At 40.3% G+C, this 20,477-nt stretch overlaps 1 protein-coding gene across 1 annotated transcript in view; it reads left to right on the top strand.

Annotated features, from left to right (window-relative positions):
• PRKRA (protein activator of interferon induced protein kinase EIF2AK2) overlaps positions 1 to 20,477 on the top strand; it is a 21,002-nt gene extending 525 nt beyond the window's left edge. Inside the window, exons 2-8 of the mRNA XM_070731841.1 lie at positions 5,223 to 5,392; positions 6,090 to 6,171; positions 7,207 to 7,285; positions 8,791 to 8,908; positions 11,127 to 11,224; positions 16,675 to 16,849; positions 17,366 to 20,477. Coding sequence (XP_070587942.1) covers positions 5,223 to 5,392; positions 6,090 to 6,171; positions 7,207 to 7,285; positions 8,791 to 8,908; positions 11,127 to 11,224; positions 16,675 to 16,849; positions 17,366 to 17,523 — 880 coding nt within the window. The 3' untranslated portion in view covers positions 17,524 to 20,477. The remainder of the gene's footprint in view (positions 1 to 5,222; positions 5,393 to 6,089; positions 6,172 to 7,206; positions 7,286 to 8,790; positions 8,909 to 11,126; positions 11,225 to 16,674; positions 16,850 to 17,365) is intronic.

Genomic DNA, 20,477 nt, shown 5'->3' with positions numbered 1-20,477 from the left:
CTTTCGAGGTCAGTAAAACGAGGACCCAGATTGTTGGGGGCAATAGGCTGGCGCTAAACCGCTTAGAGAGGGCTGTGAAGTATCCCACCCCCCGAAGACTTCCGAGAGGATGTGGACCCGACTCGGCACTTTCTGCCGCTTGGCAAGGTAGGGAGATTAGAAATGAAAATAAAATAAAAATCCGGCGCAATTTGAAGGCAGAAAAGGAGAGCTTCTCTGTTTGAATTGGATTGAATCGAATCAGGACAGAGCTGGAAGGGGCCTTAGAGGTCTCCTAGTCCATCCCCCAGCTCAAGCAAGCGATCCTATATCAGGGGTAGGCAAAGTTGGCTCTTCTATGACTTGTGGACTTCAACTCCCAGAACTCCTGAGCCAATCATGCTAGCTCAGGAATTCTGGGAATTGAAGTCCACATGTCATAGAAGAGCCAACTTTGTCTACCCCTCTCCTATACCATACAAACAAGTGGCTTCCCAATTTGTCTTCTTTTAGATCTAAGCAAAGTTGGGAGAGGGGGCAAATCCAACTCTCCTCATTGAAAGCTTGTGGAGCCCTTGTTTAGGCCGTTGAGCCATATAAGGCAGTGTTTCCCAACCTTTTTTGAGCCGCGGCACATTATTCATATTTTCAAAATCCTGGGGAACATTGAACCGGGGGGGGGGGGCGCGGCTAAAGAAAAGTTTGGACAAAAAAAATCTCTCCCTCCCTTTCTCTCTATTTCTCCCTCATTCTCTTCCTTCACTTCTTTCTCTCTCTCTCCATCCCTCTTTCTTTCTTTCTTCCTCTTTTTTGCTCTCTCTCCCTCCTTCCCTCCCTCTATGTCTTTCTCTCTCCCTTGCTCTCTCTCTGTCTCTCTTGCTATCTCTTTCTTGCTTTTTTCTCTCTTTCTTGCTCTCTCTCTCTCTTTCACTGCCTCTTGCTATATGTGTCTTTCTTTCTCTTTGCCTCTCTTGCTATCTCTCTTTCTTTCTCTCTCTGTCTCTCTTGCTATGTCTCTCGCCCCTGGCTGCTCGCCGCTGCCTTCGCCGAAAGCGCTTTTGTCCCGGGCTCTCAGCCAGGGGGCTGCAGGAGAGGTGGCGAAGGCGATCTCTCTCGTTCTCCGGAGGCTGGAGAAAGTGATTTTCAATGTCGGGGGCGCAGGCCGGCGTGTGCTCTCCCCATCCCCCTGCCGGCTTACTTTCAATGCCAGGGGCGCGAGGGGCCTAGAGGTGTGGGGGGGCGGCCGCGGCTTCGCCCTTGGAAAAGGGTGTGTGTGTGGGGGTGTTTTGGGGTGCACTGGCGCAGGCATGTGCGGCCCGGCACCCTCCTGCTCCCACCGCCCTCCCTCCGGGCCCCAAAGGACATTGGTTGCCGCCCCCGCCAGGGAAGCTCCAGCTGGGCGGGGCGCTGCTGGTGCCTCCGCCCTGGAGCTCTTGCCACCGCCATCCCCCAGCTACTACTTGGTGCCGTTGCTGATGGCGCCCTCCTCCTCTTGCTGCCGGTGCGAAGAATGAAGCTCTCCTTTTTTCCCGCCTTCCTTCTTTGGGGCAGGAGAGCGCCAGCAATAGCGGCATCGGAAAGTAGCCGCACCGGCAGTGCCCCGCCCAGCTGGAGCTGCCCTAGGAGTTTGGCGGCACACCTGACCATGTCTCGCGGCACACTAGTGTGCCGCGGCACACTGGTTGGAAAACGCTGCTATAAGGTTCCTGGGAGTCTAATTTGTGACGTCATGCAGTGGTCCTATTCTGTTTTGGTGGAAACAGGACAGAAATGGCTTGTTCTTGCCCCTTTTGGCGGATAGTTTTGGCTTCAAAGTCACCTTTAGGCCCTTGACATTTTCTGATGGCTTCTGATCTGAGAGAATAACTAAACCCTAATTCTGTCTAGTTTTTAGAATTAACTAAGGTTAGCTTGCTAGCTGTAAGAGTAATGAATTCAGCTGAAATGCTTTTTGTTAAATTTGGTCCTGGGATTAATAGAATAGAATGGGAGGGGCGGGAGAGAAGAGATCCTAGTAGAAAATGGAATATTTGGCCAAGTGTGATTAGACACGCAAGAAATTTGTCTCTGGGACAGAAACTCTTGGTTAACATTTAAGGCAACAGAGTAGGAAGAAGAGCAATAAAGAAGCTAAAAAGGATAATAATACAGCTACACAACATGGCTACTTAGATGCATATTTAGATATGACAGTATTGTGAGAGATGATAATAATAATAATAATAATAATAATAATAATAATAATAATAATAAACAAAACAACAACAACAGAGTTGGAAGGGACCTTGGAGATCTAGTCCAACCTCCTGCTTAGGCAGGAAACCATACACTACTTCAGACAGATGGTTACCCAACATCTGCTTGAAAACTTCCAGTGTTGGGGCATTCACAACTTCTGGAGGCAAACTGTTCCACTGATCAACTGTTATGACTGTCAGGAAATTTCTCCTAAGTTTTAAGTTACTTCTCTCCTTGTTTTATTTCCACCCATTGCTTCTTGTTCTACCCTCAGGTGCTTTAGAGCAGTGTTTCCCAACCTTAGCAACTTGAAGATATTTAGACTTCAACTCCAACTCTGGGAGTTGAAGTCCAGCTATCTTCAAATTGCCAAGGTTGGGAAACACTGCTTTAGAGAATAGGTTGACTCCTTCTTTGTGGCAACCCCTAAGATATTGGAAGACTGCTATCTTGTCTCTCCTGGTCCTTCTTTTCATTAAACTAGCTATGCCCAGTTCTTCATATCTTTTAGCCTCCAGTTCCCTAATCATCTTTGTCCCTCTTCTCTGCACTTTTTCTTTTTTCTTTTCCTGTTTGGTTGCTGTACCAGATTAGACAGTTATAGAAGTAGAAAAATGACAGACTCAATAATTCCTCTGTAGAACTGTAACAACAGCTCCTGGGCCAGCCTGAACTTCCTGAGTTGATGGAGGAAGAACATTCTTTGTTGTACCTTTTTTTATTATGGTTCTAATGTTAGGTGTCCATTTAAAGTTGGAGAGATTTGGAAGATTATGGAACACAAAACTTGATGGATGCTACTGTCGATATTGTATTGCCTGCATGATACAGTAAGAGGGGATAGAATAGAAGGGCTCCTAAAATCCACTCTCATCTCTACAGTTTTGAGCATGTTAAGTTTCAGATTGTTCCAGCTGCAACACAAGGCCAGTTATTCAAATTCACATCTATTTGCGGCTATAATTGTTGTCTCAAATGAAACCAGTGACTTGTATCATCTACAAATTTCCATTGAGGGTGAACAGGCAATCCTCTTTGGCACGTGAAATTGTCTTTCTATTCTCTGGAGAATAAGCTACCTGTGTGTAAGATACATGCAGCTTCCGTGCACAGAATTCTTCCATGGCTGAATGCATTTTTCTCCTGAATTACCCAAACATTTTTAAGATGTCAGAGCATCTTTTCTTATACAGGCATAAGTGCTTCAGCTGAACAGATGCAAGGTTGAGACCCCTAAAACTGCCATTTTGTTTATGATTAAATCATTAAAAATTGTTTTAAATATTTTACTCATAAGCTAATTGACAGTTTCTGAAAAAACAAAGTTGTCTTTGGAGAATGAAAGTGTACCATGTCATACTTTATTTACAACTATTAGGAGCAAATTAATTTTTTTAAAAAAAATCAGGATAAAAAGCTAAATAATAAAAAGCACAATGGGTGAAGGAAACTGGTGGTTGTTTCTTAGGGCAGTGATTTTCAACCTTTTTTGAGCTGCAAAATCCTGGGGCACACCACCAACCAAATTGACACAAAATGATACTCTAACACAGTACATATTATACATATAGTGTCAGCTGGGTGCAGGGGCCTTGGTTCTGTCTGTTTTGATGGTGTATATAGAGATTTGAGCTCTTTAAAAAGATGACCTCCAGCACACACTGGGTCTGGCTAAGAGGGCGGCGGTTCTCCAAGGAGGAAGTAGCCTCTCCTTCCATCTGCGCTCCCCTCGGTTGTCCCCCCCAGCTCCACAGCCGCCCAGTACTCACGCAGGGATGAAAGAATCGCAAGTAGGAGCAGCGTGGGGAAGCAGGCTGTTGGCACCGTGCCCTGCCGCAAGCCGCCACCATGAAAGCCGCCGCTGCTGCCAACGCCGCTGCCATTTTCCTGCTTTCATCTTTTCCTCCCATTGTTCCACCCCCCACCCATGATTGGAGAGGAGTGGGAAAGCTGAGGGGACCACCGCACGCCTATTGAGCTGCGCTCCTGTCAATCACGCACACCTCCGGAATCCCACGTCTCCCTTTTCCTGAGGCTCGGCCTTTCACTCCCCCTTTCTGAAAAGTGGTTGGACATGCCAGCTGCCACTCCCACTTGAGGGGAGTTGTTAAGAAAGCACGGCCTTAGGCGGGTTTTGTAACATTCTCTAATTTCCCCATGGCATACCTGACCATGTCTCACGGCACACTGGTTGAAAAACACTGTCTTAGGGAAAGAGTTTTGTCCTTTTCCTGTTCCTGTGGAATTGTTTTGTGCAACTTACTAGAGAAGTACCACTACTGATTTGAGATTTACTTTTAAATAACAATATACAAAATGTAATGCATGATTAATAGGTGGTATGTTTGTGTGTAAAAAGCTATTGTTAAAATTTTTAAAGGCCATTCAAAGCAAATTTTAATTTTTAAAATTGTTTAAGAAATGTGATGTCTATTTCTGATGAGTCTTGCATAATTTCCAGTGTTGATAACAAAAGGTTATTTAGCATATAGTGTAGATCAGGGCTGTCAAACTTGCGGGCTGGATGTGTCATGCGCTGATCTTACCTGGTTTAGCAAATAGGGGGAAAACCCTGATATGTCACGTGACGATGCTGTAAAAATGCGAGTTTGACATGCCTGATATAGATACAGATATGTGCCTTGCACATTGCAGCTCTTTGAAGGACAATGGGTAGTTCAAAAATGGGCTAAACAAATTAAGCTGTCTTTGAACATTACAGCTAATCCGCACTTTCTCTTCTCATACTTCTGTGATTATATCCAAATGCAGCTGATATTTACCAAGTTAAATGACAAAATGATATTCCTTCCTATTTTTCCATTGTATACATTTGTAATTACGGTAATAAAAAGCATTATCATAGAAGCATATATTCTGGGTTCTAATCTAAATACTAAATACCATGAATGAAAAATAGAGCAATATATTTTCAAAAGAAAAATCAGTAATTTCTTAAATATTTTTTTATTTTCTCACTTATTTATAAATCATTTGATGAACAGCTTGGAGGATATTATTGCAGCCAAACCAAACAAAACACCGATTCAGCTGTTGCTTGAATATGGCACAAAAACTCACCTTAATCCTGAATATCAATTTGAAAAAGCCGAAGGAGAAGTACACATGCCCATTTTCACCTATAAAGTCACCATAGGTGACATCAGTGCAACAGGTTTGTGAAAATGCAATGTATTAAAATTCATTTCTTTGATTCATTGCAGGTAGTATTTGTTTCTTTGAAAAAGAATGAAGTGTTTCTTCTGTTTAGTATATTGCTTCCGCATAAATTGTGGCTCCAAAGTGGGTCCAAAATAACAGATGCTACTGAATTTCAGTCATGGAATTGGTCTTGCTGGATGGAATTAATAAAAGTTGTTCTTTAGCAAAATTTAGAAAGCCACATGTTGTGCAGCCATGAAAGCAAATATAATGGTTCAGGATTATAGTATCAAAATGGGAGGGAGGGTAAGAATGCTCCAGTTTATACAAGTTTATATTATATCATTTTTGCTGATACAATAATTTGTTCTTAAGTAGTGTTGGGTGAACCGAATCCGCACAAATTTTGTGGTGTTCGGCATACTGAACCCGAATTTTTTAAAAATTTTGTGCTCCGGTCCGACGTTCGTGCCAAACACTGCGAAAGCCACTGCCCGGCTGTCATCTGCTGAGAAGAGGAGGAGGAGCTGGGCGCTGGTGGTGGCAGAGGAAGGCGAACATCGGGGAGCTGTCGGCCGGCCGGGAGGCTGGGAGAGAGGCACAAAAGGAGCTGGGGAATCCCACGAAGAGATGTTTGAAATTCAGATGTTGAGATCTTTATTGTTATTCTGCTTTGAACAGAAAAATACTTTTGTTTCTAATTGCTTCAGGAGCAGGTTCCAGCAAAAAGATGGCAAGACAAAGAGCTGCTGAAGCTGCACTGAATATTTTGAAAAACAGTCCAAATGTCTGGTGAGTTTGATGTTGAGCATTTTGATGTAATAACATTAAGCAGGGAGTTAGCCAGTTCACCTGAGTTAAAAGTGAGGACAGCCTCTGGGCTTTATGCTAGCCATGTTTCAAAAAGTATTGGAAGAAACAATTACAGTGGAACCTCTACCTAAGAACGCCTCTACCTATGAACTTTTCTAGATAAGAACTGGGTGTTCAAGATTTTTTTGCCTCTTCTCAAGAATCATTTTCCACTTACAAACCCAAGCCTCTGAAACTCACTGGAAAAGGCAGGGAGAAGTCTCCGGGGGCCTCTCTAGGAATCTCCTGGGAGGAATCAGGGACGGAGAAGCCAGGGAGAAGCCTCTGTGGGGCCTCTCTAGGAATCTCCTGGGAGGAAATAGGGCCTCCACTCTCCCAGTGATTTCCCCAATCACACACATTATTTGCTTTTACATTGATTCCTATGGGAAAAATTGCTTCTTCTTACAAATTTTCTACTTACGAACCTGGTCACGGAACAAATTAAGTTCGTAAGTAGAGGTACCACTGTACTAAGTAATAGCATCTCATCTATCTTTGTTAGGAGTGAGATAATCCACTGAAATATTTTCTGGAATTTTAGATCTTTTCAGAATTTTTATCACATTTATGGCATTTATCTTTAGAAAAGTAGATGAAATTTCAAGAAAATCTGGTTAGGCATTAATAGGTAGGAATTTCATAATTACTGTGAAATTTATTTTCATAATTAGTATTGTCTGAGACCAGTAGAAAGCTATTATGCTTAGAAAGAGATATCAAAGAAGGAAAGAGAAAAAAGGGCATCAGAAAGTAAAAAGTGAATATTAAAGAGGATGGATATCCCTCTTTACTGGTTTTATGACTCCAACATTGCTTACTTCAGATCTACTTATCACATTATGAAAAAATAGGGGGGAAATGAGATAACAATTCCTGTGAAAAATCCAGTACATTTGGCATTATTATATGTGTATAATAGTACCAGAAATAATGTCTAAAGTGTCCATTTTAAGTTTACTATGTTCATTTTAGTATTTCTATGCCAGACCATGTAATCCCCGAACCTCTCAATCAAGCACAGAATCAGACCAATCCGATTGGATTGTTGCAAGTGAGTTACAATGACCTTAACACTAATTTGTTCTGTTATGTATTATATCTTTGTTTTTTAAGAAGTTCAAAGAATCCTAAATTATGGTTAAAAAAAATCAGGTTTACAACCCCTCCTCCCCTTTTTTGGTTAAATTTTTTGATGGCAGACTAATGCAGGTATTCGGGAACAGGTTGTGTGAATGAGGAAAGAGACTGTTCACATCATCTTCAGGAAAGAAAGCAACATAAAGCGAAAGTTTCTGATAACAAAATAGGCAAGGGAGGGGATAATACTACTGATAGAGGTAGTCCTTGGTTTATGACCACAGTTAGGACCAGTAAAGATAGTTGTTAAGTGAGTCACACCCAATTTGACAATCATTTTTCCCCATGGTTGTTAAGTGAATGGACTTTGTCAGAAACCAGCTGGAAAGATTGTAAATGATCTCATGACCTTGGCATACTGCAACCATAAATATATATATGCACGAATCCCAGCAACCAGTTAGGTCCCACAGAGTGGGTCTTCTTCAGGTCCTGTCAACTAAACAATACCGCTTGGCAGGACCCAGGGGAAGCCTTCTCTGTGGTGGCCCCGGCCCTCTGGAACCAACTCCCCTCAGAAATTAGAATTGCCCCCACCTTCCTTGCCTTTCGTAAGCTACTTAAAACCCACCTCTGCCACCAGGCATGGGGGAATTGAGATACTCTTTCCCCCTAGGCCTTTACAATTTTATGCATGGTATGTCTGTATGTATGTTTGGTTTTTATATTAATGGGTTTTTAATTGTTTTTAGTATTGGATTATTATTGTACGCTACCTTATTATTGCTGTTAGCCGCCCCGAGTCTCCGGAGAGGGGCGGCATACAAATCCAATAAATAATAATAATAATAATAATAATAATAATAATAATAATAATAATAATAATAATAATATATTTCATTTTAATGTGTTTCTATTAGTGTACATCTAAAGTGACACAATAAAGTTTTTGTTCTGTTTGGTTCTATTTTGGTTGAACAAGTGATAGAACACTGGCTGTATATGGACAGTTTTGGGCCCCAACGTGATCTTGTGAAAGTTTTGGATTTACTATTAGCAATCTCATCCTCAGCGTTAGTAACTATTGAAGGAATCTTTTGGCTCTAATTGCTATGTTACTAAAGAAGGGATTCTATGGAGCATTAATCTGGGGATTGAAAGCACATAGTTTCATGCACTGCCTGCATCCCATGGAAGGGGCTACGTTTGTTGTGAGACGCATTTCTGGCATGCCGCAGCCTGGTCCTAGTCCACGGTCTGGGGGTTGGAGACCCCTGGTGTAGACTACTTCCCCAAATAACTGAGAAATCCACTATTTTAACCATTAGGTTCAAAGTCAGGTCTGTTGAACATAGGATTTACTGTACTGTGGTTTGTTTCCTGTGCTAGATGAGGAAATCTCTGAAGTGCAGGGATTTGTTTTTTAATCTGCATCTAAAACATTTTCTATGTGCTTTTCTCTCCCCCACCCCCTTCAAGGAATTGGCTATGAGGAAGGGTTGGAGATTACCCGAATATACAGTGGCTCAGGAGACTGGGCCACCTCATAAGAGAGAGTTTGCAATGACTTGCAGAATCGAGACATTTGTAGAAACAGGTACATGATTTTTTTACAAGATGTCTTGATTAAAAATGATGAAGAATTGATTGTTTCTCTTGTTTCAGACTTTCTCGTATTTATATAATTTTGTTTAATAAACGGCCTTGTCAGATATTTCATTCTGGAAGCCTGGTTATGTATGTTTTGAATTAAATGCACTTCTGGACACATAGCTGCACATACAATAAGGCAAGGAGAAATAGTGATTTAAAAAAAAAAGATTTACCAGGACATTTTTATGCATAACAATGCCCGTACACTGGAAAGACTAAGGTCCCTTGTCTATATATATATGCTTTAAATATATATATAGGCAGTTAATTTATTTATAGCCGACAACTATATTCTGTATGTGTCAAATGTTTTTTTAGCTGGAATTTTAAAATTAAGGGAGACTAAGATAGATCTATGTCGGCCTTATTTTGGCCTCATCAGCTAGCCATACCCTCACTGGGACTTGAACCTGCAACCTTTGCCTTGTAAGGCAGAGAATTAACCTCTAGGCTACAGTATCCAATCCCTTCAGCTCTGCACCAGGGAAGGGTTACATATTTTTGTGTTGAATCACCCTGGTGTATTGAACATCACAGCTCCTTTTTTGCCTCTTGGCCCAACCCAAATAAGGCAAATAAGGAGTTGTGATGTTCCTTCGATACACCAGGGTGATTCGACACAAAAATATGTAACCCTTCCCTGGTGCAGAGCTGAAGGGATTGGATACTGTAGCCTAGAGGATAATTCTCTGCCTTACAAGGCAAAGGTTGCAGGTTCAAGTCCCAGTGGGTATGGCTAGCTGATGAGGCCAAAATAAGGCCGAAATAGATCTATCCTAGTCTCCCTTAATTTTCAAATTCAGCAAAAAAACATGTGACATATATATATAAAGAAACTAGTATCTGATCTGTAAAATTACTTCTACTGTGTTTTTGCCCCTTGAATCAAGTACATGTTTTGAAGCTAGAAGAAGAGGAAGGGGTTGGGGAAGGATTGCAGGCACTTATTTCCTATTATATGAAATGCTAGTGAATCAAGAACCTAGAAGTCTCCTCCTCTCCTCTTACTCAGGGAAAAATTAATTGGTCTAATAAATAAAATCAGGGCACTTGTTTAATAATATTGGTTGTGTTTCAGTACAATCGAACATCAAAACACTGATATGTTACCCTCCTGAACATTCTAAACTGAATTCTTTTCTTTCTCTTATTTTGAAATATTGATAAAGGTTTGCTTGATAAAAGTAATTTAAAATTATAGTATTTTGATGGAAGATTTCACAACGCTCTTAGAGAGCTTTTATTTATGTTAGCAGTACGTGTCTTATTTCCCTGTTCCCTCTTCTGTACTTAGTGCATAAAGCTTATGCACCTCCTCCTGTCTTCCTACAATCTAATCAGATAGGCAGGGTACCTATGTCTTATTTCTATATATACCACAAGAAAATGATCAGGAATGTAGCGAAATTCTGCTTGATCACCATTGCTCTCAAACAGATACTGGAGTTTATCACCATTTGGCGAGAGGTTATCCACAGCAGCTTAGCATTCTGTCATTAATTTGCCTTGCTATTTTGCAGCACATTATTGCTCTCTTTTTCAATTGGCCTCTGTCTCTAAGTCCATAAAACAGAGTAGAAATTAGGATTTGATATGATTTATTTATGTATTGGTGCAATTCATCTGTGTAGAGTTTATTTAAAACACGGGCCTTTATCCTTGTAACATTTTTATACGACTGAATGGATGCAGTCAACTAAAACTTTATATTTTATCAGCTGCACTTGCTACTCTTTTTCCCGTAGAGCCTTTACTTTCAAATTGCAATTAAGTTGTCAGCCTGCTATGATAAGGCAGGTTCAAATGAAGCCTCAGCCAAGTTAGCAAGCCTGGTTCATACGGAGCCAGAAGCATCTCTCTCTTCCTTATATTCTTCCATACTATTCTGCATTCTCATCCATACAGTGATTTGATGAATCAGTACTGACAGTAGCTGGAAGGGATGTGAGAGGACAGGAGTTAGTGATTGATGCCTATTTCTAAAGTTAGTAAATGCAGAACAAAGTAGATACAAAGAGAAATTCAAATTTGTGGCTCTAGAAAGGGTTGTGCATGCCCCATGCACAAGTAATCCTATCTGACTCTGGAATGTAATTGTCTCATGTAATCCACCATAGTTCTTTTGTCTACTTCAATAATTTTATCTTCTCTTCATTATCTAGGTATGGGAACATCTAAAAAATTAGCAAAGAGAAATGCTGCTGAGAAATTACTTGGAAAGTTCCACAGTTTTTGTCAGGATAATATCACAATTTCTTTAGTAAGTAATTCATTAAATTGAATGGAAAGTACCTCCTTCACCACTGAACTTTATTAATGTCTTCTTCATTCCTAATAATAACCATCTTCTGTCTCTGTTCCTTATATGTAAAGGATGACATTTTTATACAAAATAGTTTGGGAATAACTTCCATTGATATATTTATAATTTATTTCTTTTTTTTTAAAAAAAGTTTTTTTTCAACAGTGTTCATTACATTAGTGATGATGATGATGTTAATAATAATAATAACGATAATAATAATAACAATAATTAATAATAATAATAATAATAATGTGTTTCCCCCAAAATAAGACAGGGTCTTATTTTCTTTTGACCCACAAAATATGACCATGGCTTTATTATTGTGGGGGTGAATGGGGTGAGCCGGGCCATGAGATGCAAATAATAATAATAATAATAATAATAATAATAATAATAATAATAATAATAATAATAATAAAAAATAAAAAATGTCTTTCCCAAAAAATAAGACAGGGTCTTATTTTCTTTTGACCCACAAAATATGACCATGGCTTTATTATTGGGGGGGTGAATGGGGTAGGCCAGGCCACAAGATGCTCATCTCACCGTCTGGCACGTCTCTCGGCCAGTCTGTGCAGGAAAACATATAGTGCAGTAAAGAAAAACCTCTTGTGAATGCGAGTAAATTGCTCACCCTTGCGAGTTTTTCTCTACTGCGCAAGATGTTTCCCTACACAGACTGGCCAAGTGACGTGACGGAGCTGCCAGTGCTGCATGTCTTGTGGTGGGACACAATGTGGGGGTTGGCAGGTATGGCGAGAGTTGGCGCAGGGTGGGCTGTAAGAAACAAACTCTGGCTGGAAGCCATTGGAAGCAGAGGAGAGGCCAGTTGGGTCAGTTACCTGCTACGTGTCTTCTTGAAGCCGGAGTATAGAGGCAGAGAAGAGCAAAGGAAGCCGCAGCCCCGCATAGAGCTGGAATCCTAGCGTGGGAAGTGTATTCCCAGAGTGGTAGCCTGTTACCGCTTGGTCGGAGTGAGGCGCTCTGGCCAGGTGGAGGGGGTTTTGTCAACTCAATGGGCACTATGTGGCAAGAGGTGCTGGGCAGTTGCTCTCTTGCGAGAGGGGTGGGAGTTTGCAGGCAAGGGGGATGGATGGATGGGAGATGGGGAAGCGCCAAGAACACTGGGGAGAGATAGAACAGAGAGGCAACTCCCAATCAGCTCTGCTGATCTGCAGGTCCTGATTAAGTGACCCAGCTGCCATTAGCTGATTGGAGAAGGGAAGGGCTGCAATTTATGCTGGCCACGTTCAACCCTAGGGTTTACTTTGGAGGGGAGGGTGTATATTTACGCCCAGCCCAAAAACCAGGCCTTATTTTTAGTACGTCGTATTTTTGTGGAAATACGATGATGATAATGACAATGTTTTTTATTTAACCATTTTAATATACAGTGGTACCTCATCATACAAACTTAATTGGTTCCAGGAGGAGGTTCGTAAGGTGAAAAGTTCGTAAGATGAAACAATGTTTCCCATAGGAATCAATGTAAAAGCAAATAATGCCTGCAAATCCTTCAGGAAAATCCCATACTTTAGAAGGGAGGCGAACAGAGGGCAGGGAGGAGCAGCTAAAGGGGGCAGGTGGAAGAAGCAAGGCTAGGCTAAAGGGTGAGTGGGAAGGAAGAGAGGCAAGGGGGGCGCCCCTCCCTTTTCTTTCTTCAAAAGACACCGTTTCAGTTCCTTTGCAAGCATGTTGTTCTCTGCAAAAAATTTCCTCCCCCAAGCTGCCCCTCCCTCCTCCCTTTTCTTTCTTAAAAAGACACCCTTTCAGTTCCTGTGCAAGCACGTTGTTCTCTGCAAAATGTTTCCTACTCCAAGCTGCCCCTCCCTTTTCTTTCTTCAAAAAAGGGGAAAAAAAAGAAACCCCTTCATCCCAGCAGCAGCTGCTTGGGTTCGTAAGGTGAAAATAGTTCGGAAGAAGAGGCAAAAAAATCTTAAACACCGGGTTCGTATCTTGAAAAGTTCGTTAGAAGAGGCGTTCGTAAGATGAGGTACCACTGTACCTCCCTTATATCATTGATCCTTTCCATATCTTTCCCTGTTTCTAACTCCTGTTTTTGTCACCTAGCCATTGATAAAATAAATCCCAGGTCAAAAAGTATTCAGGTTTTTTTCTTTTCCTTAATATTTTCATCTGTGGGATCTCCCTCACTTTTCCATTATTATTTAATTTAGTTTTGAATAAGCAAGCATTGAGTTGAAACCTACAGTTCCCTCCAAAAACTAGGATTATTTGTACAATTCTTTTCAGACGAAGCCTTCCCTCCTGGCCCTTGGTTGGCAAGCCAAGGGCTGGCTGCACTACCAGTTGTACGCAGTGCTAGGACAGAAAAAGATGTATGGGCAGGAAAATACATCATATTAAAATTAATCAAGCTCAAGTAATATAGCAGTTTCCCCATGCATTGAATAATTTTCTTATGTTTGTTACTTGGGACAGTTTGGTGGCAATGCTTGGAGTGGATTTAAGGGATACAATCAAATCTTATGAGTTCTTTGAGTTATAGTCACTGGAACCCCATTGTAAACACCTGTGGGTCCTACTTTTTCTATTTTCTGGCAGCCCCTTTCTTGGTTTGGCTTCCCTACCCAAGAACTTTTTATATGGGTGAAAAGATACAATTATATCCCTCCATATAATTACTTAGGCAGCCAAATGGCAAAGTCTCCCAGCTAATAGAACACCGACATACACTAAATAAATGAATACTAATTACACTTGCAGCTCCTTTTCATTTTCTCAACAGAGATAAGGATTTTTTATGTAAGTATTCAAATAAACCTCACATATCTATTTGGCATCCATGATGAGCTGCATTAATATTTGGTATCAATTACAGTACATATTATTTTGACAGCAACAGACGTTTTGATAATCTGCAGTTCTTCTCCACATCAAGAATGTTGTCGTCCCTTGTATTTGGCTACCTTCTTGAAGCACTGGAGAAAGCAATGTTTTCAGGTGCTGGAAAAAATGGCTGTTATCTTTAAAATAGGTCTTCACCACTACTGCCTAGTCTGGTGGAAATGCTAATTAAAACACAACATGATTTTTACTTTGTCCTATTTGTTCATTGCTTTTCTGAAAATGTAAGACGTTTTAATTTCAGGTTTTTAAAAAAATAATAGAATGTTAATAATACCTAATCATATTATCTATTAGTGTGCTGAGTTTTGATTTGAAATAACACTGTGTACCATGATTTATAATATTACAATGAAAGTTTAAAAAATGGGAAAATTTCAGCCAGCCTCCCCTCCCCTTAGTGAGAATGATAGAAATTCAGTTTTGGTGTCCAAAGAAATATTTTAGAAATACTATTAATCAGTGATTTTTTGTTTAAAAAAAAAGAGCATCCTGCCATGTCATAAATTGTATGAGAACTCTTATTTGCTTCAACAATTGTGTAGTGTATTGGACAGCTGTTTGAGAAATCAAAATTCTGGATTTCTTTATCTCATTATCCCAGGAAAGGCAGAGTAAAAAGTTTAAAAAACAAGGGTGGAACTGCACATTTAAAAGTGAACACAACTTTAAAAACGCATGGGCATTTTTCTTAAAAGTTAGACTATGTTATTAGATTTGTATTCTATTTTCACTTTATCTGGTATCTCAGGATTAGAACTGCCAAACAGCAAAATGTTCCCCCATTAGGAAAACTCTCTCACTCAGGAAATAGACCATGAAAAAAGGCTACTAACTGTCCTAATGGGGATAAGCATGGTTACATTTTAATGTGAATCCAGTGTGAACTGGCTCATTTGAAAGGAACCTTTAACCTATCATTACTATGGAATCCATGTACAATCTTTCTCAGGCTTAGGATCTTTTAAGTGGCCAGCCAGGGTCCCTATTACTGAAAGACAAGAGTCTACAGCCAGGATAAAAAGCTCAATTGGATATTATTTACATATATGGTATAATTGTTCTCTGTTCATAAATTACAGTAATACCTCATCTTACGAACTTAATTGGTTCCCGGAGGAGGTTCGTAAGGCGAAAAGTTCATAAACCGAAACAATGTTTCCCATAGGAAACAATGTAAAATCAATTAATGCGTACAAGAAAACCCCCCCGCAAAAACGCCACCGCCCGGCTGTCACCTTTTGAAACAGCCGGGCGCTTCTCAGCGTTCTCCCAAATGCCGAACCCGGAAGTTCGGCAAAAGTTCGGGTTCGGCGTTCAGGTTCAGGAGGATGCAGAGAATCCCCGCTGCCCGGCTGTCAGCTTTGCAAAAGAACTGTGGAGCTGTTGGCCGGTCGGGAGGCTCAAACGGAGGTGGGGAATCCCAATAGGGAATTCCATGGGTGGAGCTTTGACATCATGAAGACGTCCTTCCTGGAGTCCACGTTTCAGCTGGCCAGGAAGATACGAACCCGGGGTTCGGAAATTTTTTGCCTCTTCTTACAACCTTTTTCCGCCTTATGAAATTCGGCAAAAGTTTGGGTTCGGGTGGCCGCCGAGAAGCCCCCGGCCGTTTCAAAAGGTGACAGCCGGGCGGCGGAGCTTCTTGGCGGCCACCCGAACCCGAACTTTTGCCGAACTTCCGGGTTCGGCTATCAGATGGCGGGTTCATAAGGTGGAAAAAGTTCATAAGAAGAGGCAAAAAAATTCCGAACCCCGGGTTCGTATCTCGGAAAGTTCGTATGGTGAGGGGTTCGTATTACGAGGTACTACTGTACTTCTATTTAAATAGGTAACCGTATTTGGAAGTCTCTGGAGGTTATAGGTTATCAATTTCTGTTCTTGGCCTCAAGGTAGCCACAATAAAAGGATTTTCACTATTCAATAATAGCTTTGCCTAAATTCTATTCTGTAAATCAAATAGATTTGATATTTGGTTTAAATTTATTTAAAGGCAAGTTCTTAAAACACAACCCTTGAAATAACTGTGCAGTTTTTAGGAAAATCCACCAAACCTGTCAGAGTTTTTACTTTTTCACCAAATTGGCTAGATAATTCCTCTGGTGTTGCTGCTACAGCTAACTTTCCTTCAATCTGCCACTAGCTGGAACTGATGATTAGCCCATAGTACCTGTAAGAACTGTTTGGATTGGCATCTTGTTAGTCTTGTGCAGTGTTTTGAATTCAGTTCAGAAGGGGCACTACCAGGAATATGAATACAGCAGCACCTTCCACCAATCATTAAAACTGCAAACCTACTGTATCTCCAAGATCCTATGCAATGAAAACTTTCCCTTATTAGCCTTATCATCTTAGAACATAATTTGGCTGCTTTAAAAAGTTACAGACAGGTGTAGTCATTGCACTATTATGTTTTCTTATTAAAACAAAGCATTGCATCATAGGTTCTCAGGATTTTAAAAATATTGATTACATGACTAAATACCAAGCAATATTAAAATATGCAACAAAATCTAAATCCTCTTCATTTGTTTCAGGGAAAAGAACAAATGCAAAATTTGGGATGCACCTGGGATAGCTTAAGGAACTCTTCTGGCGAAAAAATGGCTATGTTGAAGATAAGCTCCCTCAGTATTCCCAATACAGACTATATTCAGCTCCTTGGAGAAATTGCAGAGGAGCAAGGTTTTAATATAAAATATTTGAACATAGGTAAGGCCTGGAGAACTATGTAGTATGCATTCCTTCCCTTTATATTTCTTTTAAAAAAACTGCTAGGGCAGAAAAAGTAATTTCAGATGATGTGTACTCTGACATTATTTTTCCAAATTTGGTCTGGATACTTGTCACAAGGAGAGAATTGGTTTCTATATATTTTGGCTATGTTTTTTAAGGCTCAGATACTGTTCTGTAGCTAGTTTGAAGAACATTACATTAGTTCATCTTGAGGCTCAAGGGGGTCATCATGAGAAATATGTACAGATACATGTATAGAAACTTATATAGAAACATGTACAGATAATAATGGTGTCTGTCATTGATAGCAAGCTCTGAGAATGAGCCTCCATCCTCATTAAAAATATATAGTTTCTACATCAATCTTCAGAATAAGACATCTCTGATGACCTGGTGATCTGTTCAGAACATTTCGGAAGGAGAATTTACCCATGTTTTGTTTGATAAAAGATAATGATTTCTACTTATCACCATTTGTGTCTGTAATTTCAGAGGAGTTGAGTGTGAATGGACAATTCCAGAGCCTCGTAGAACTTACAACCAATCCAATCATAGTTTCCCATGGGACTGGAATCTCCTGGAGCAACGCCCACAATGATTCGGCCCACAATGCGTTACAGTATTTAAAAATCATGGCTGGGAGGAAATAACCTTGAAATGGGGAAAAAGAATGAACATGGGCATATTTATATATATATCTATATATATGTAAGCTGTCGCTGTCTTAAAATTGAACGATTTTCAAATTATTGAGGCTTTTTTAAAAGTCATATCACAACCTCTTCATTTATAATTATATATTATAAAGAAAATTTAACTTAAACCTATTATGATGTTTTTGTTTATTTATTTTGGAAATCTAGAATCAGGAAAATCAAAAGCCGTGAGCAGGGGATGAGACACACAGCCTGCAGCTCTGTAGTGTTTGATGAATCCTCTGTACCAAAATAGCCATTACTCTGCAAGCAGCTGTTCCCCAAAAGCAGCCTCAAATCCGTTGCCTCGTTTTTCAAATATTGTTTTGTACAGGGATGGGGAAATCTGGCTCAAGGCCAACCTACAGAAGAGTGCAGTGTGTGTTGAGGGAAGGAATTTGTTTAATAAGACTACAATGCATTGGGAATAGGAAGTCCAGCTCAATTTTCTACCCTTATTTGTTCCTTACAGGGTTAATATTTTGCCTTGTCAAAATGACTAGATATTTCACAGTGAAACCACAAAGCAAAACGTAAACCGTAACTTCATATTTTTAATAACATTAAAAGTACTGTAGATTGAAAATCCAACTCTGAATAAATCAACTCGTTTCTTAAAAAGTCAGATTGATATCCATATTCATAAAGCAACCCAGCATGCAAATAATTCAATCCCTCCAAGCCCAGTGAAACAAAACAACTCCAGAGTATGCCTGAAGATTAGTGTTGTTGTCCTCCAGCTTCCATTAGAAGACAAGTCACCAAGCTAGGCCTGCCTCTTCATCTATTCATCTAACAGGCAGATGGGTACACCAACTGACCTATGGTCACTTCAGCCAGTTGACCTTTCTATTATGCCAAACTTCCTACTGTAAAGCCAAATTCAAACATCCAGCACTGGTGAAGGGCTCCCCATCGCCGGCAGTCCTGGTGTGCTCCTGGTGACCGATGTGGGTGGGCACGCTGGCACAAGATTTGACTTCTGTGCAAGAAGCGAAATCTCATGCGAGGACATTCGCGCAGGTGAGATTTCAGAGGTTTTGGGTGGTTTCTTTGCTTCCGCGCATATGCGGAAGCAAAAACACCACCAAAAATCAGCTCATACACAGAAGCCAAATCTCGTGCAGGCACACGGGTGCACACCTTGGGGACGCGGAGATGTGTGGACATCTCCATTTTTCCTACTGGGATGGCGTACTGGACTGTCCATGCTGCATCCCCCCTATAGTGTCCAGCAGTCCTCCAATTTGACTCCAGAAAATACACTCCCATGCAATTGGGAGAAGGGAAACTTCCCTAATTCCTTGGCTTGTATATGATGAACTCACTGAAGCATGAAGTAGTCACATGCAAGCCCTTCACCGCCATAATGACAGGTCATAATCAGAGACAGAGTATAGAATAGCGAAGAGATGACCTTGGGGTGGTGGTGGGAGGGAGAGAAATGTGCCATTAGTAGAAAGTGAGATCCAGGAAAATAAAGTGACACAAAAAGACTGAAGACTTTGAGAGTCTTTGGTATAAGGGAGAGGAAGGGAAACATTCTCAGGCTTCCAAGTTTTTGTTATTCCAGTATAGTCTACAGCAACAGAGTTTTAGTATTTCTTGTGGCTTTCCTGACCTGGCCTCCCTTGAAGGGCTGACATAAAGAGTTGTAACTTTTCCCAAGCTGCAGTTTTTTCAATGAGCTGATATTTTCCCCTTCCACTGGAGCTATGACAGTAGTGGCAAGCAAGCCCCTTATTGAAGTTATTAAGTCCCACTCTGCTTCCACATGCAGTTCTATATCTGCATGGCAGCAGTTAACTTGTAACGTGTTATACAGTGACAAGAGGTGATAATAATGTGCATCAACGTTTGTCACATTGATAATGTCTTCCCATTTCCAGCATTTCCACTCTTCCAGCCCTTCCCTTCCCACAATTCACATGTTCTGCCTTCTGCTTTCTACACTGCGCTTTCTTTTGCACCTGTCACTTGGTGTTCAACACAATTGAGTTTCAACAGCTTTCCCAATTGTCTGCTTTTCCATTCTCTTTGATTCACAAATACAGTACTTGTCCTACAATCACATTTATATTCCTCAACTCAGGAACTGCCAGAATGAAAAACACCCATACCAAAAAACCTTAAGATCCCTCCTCCAAAATGCCAAATATAAATCACTAGCTTGCAAAAATTGCTCAGCAGAGTGGCAATATTTATCAATCATGTTGAGCATCATTCATCTATTTACTCATACACTTCATTACATGCACTCCAGTTTTGCAGTTATTTTAAAGGTTTGCAGTGATGGGAAAAATCTTGTTTCCATTTATTCTTTGTGATAGACTTAAAGACCAGTTGAGGACCCATCATAAGCTGTGTTTGGTTTTTGGGTTGGAGATTGGACATGCCTTCGATTATACAGTTAGAGCAGTACTAGTTTACAATCATGTTATACTGAGAAAAGAGGAATTATGTCTTAAAGATATATATTACTGGATCTTATGAAACATTACCAACTTTTTTTTAAAATTGCATATTTCAGTAGCCAGGAGCATGGTTTCTGATCTCTGCAGATTTAACTCCCTTGAAGTTACTTATGTAGACATGAATTCCTTTTAAGACTTCACGTCTCATGAACGACAAAACCTTTGTATCAGAAAGCTGAATTTTAGTGTCTTCATGAAAATGCTTACAGCTGGGACCTCAAAAACCTGTATATCTAATATCTGAAGATTCAAAGAAATGACTATTGTAATTGTACATAATAGCCATTATATATTTACTTTTTTGTGTTTACATTTTTTTCTCAATTGTGGCCTTTTAAAACATATGTTTGAAGTTTAATTTCACAAAAATGATAAAATTTGTTCACTGTTTTTTCACTAGATGTGTCATTCTTTAATAAATTGCTTTAAACGATA

The sequence above is a fragment of the Erythrolamprus reginae genome, chromosome 1, assembly GCF_031021105.1.
Source record: "Erythrolamprus reginae isolate rEryReg1 chromosome 1, rEryReg1.hap1, whole genome shotgun sequence".
Taxonomy (NCBI): domain Eukaryota; kingdom Metazoa; phylum Chordata; class Lepidosauria; order Squamata; family Dipsadidae; genus Erythrolamprus; species Erythrolamprus reginae.
This window is presented reverse-complemented; position numbering and strand designations above follow the sequence as displayed.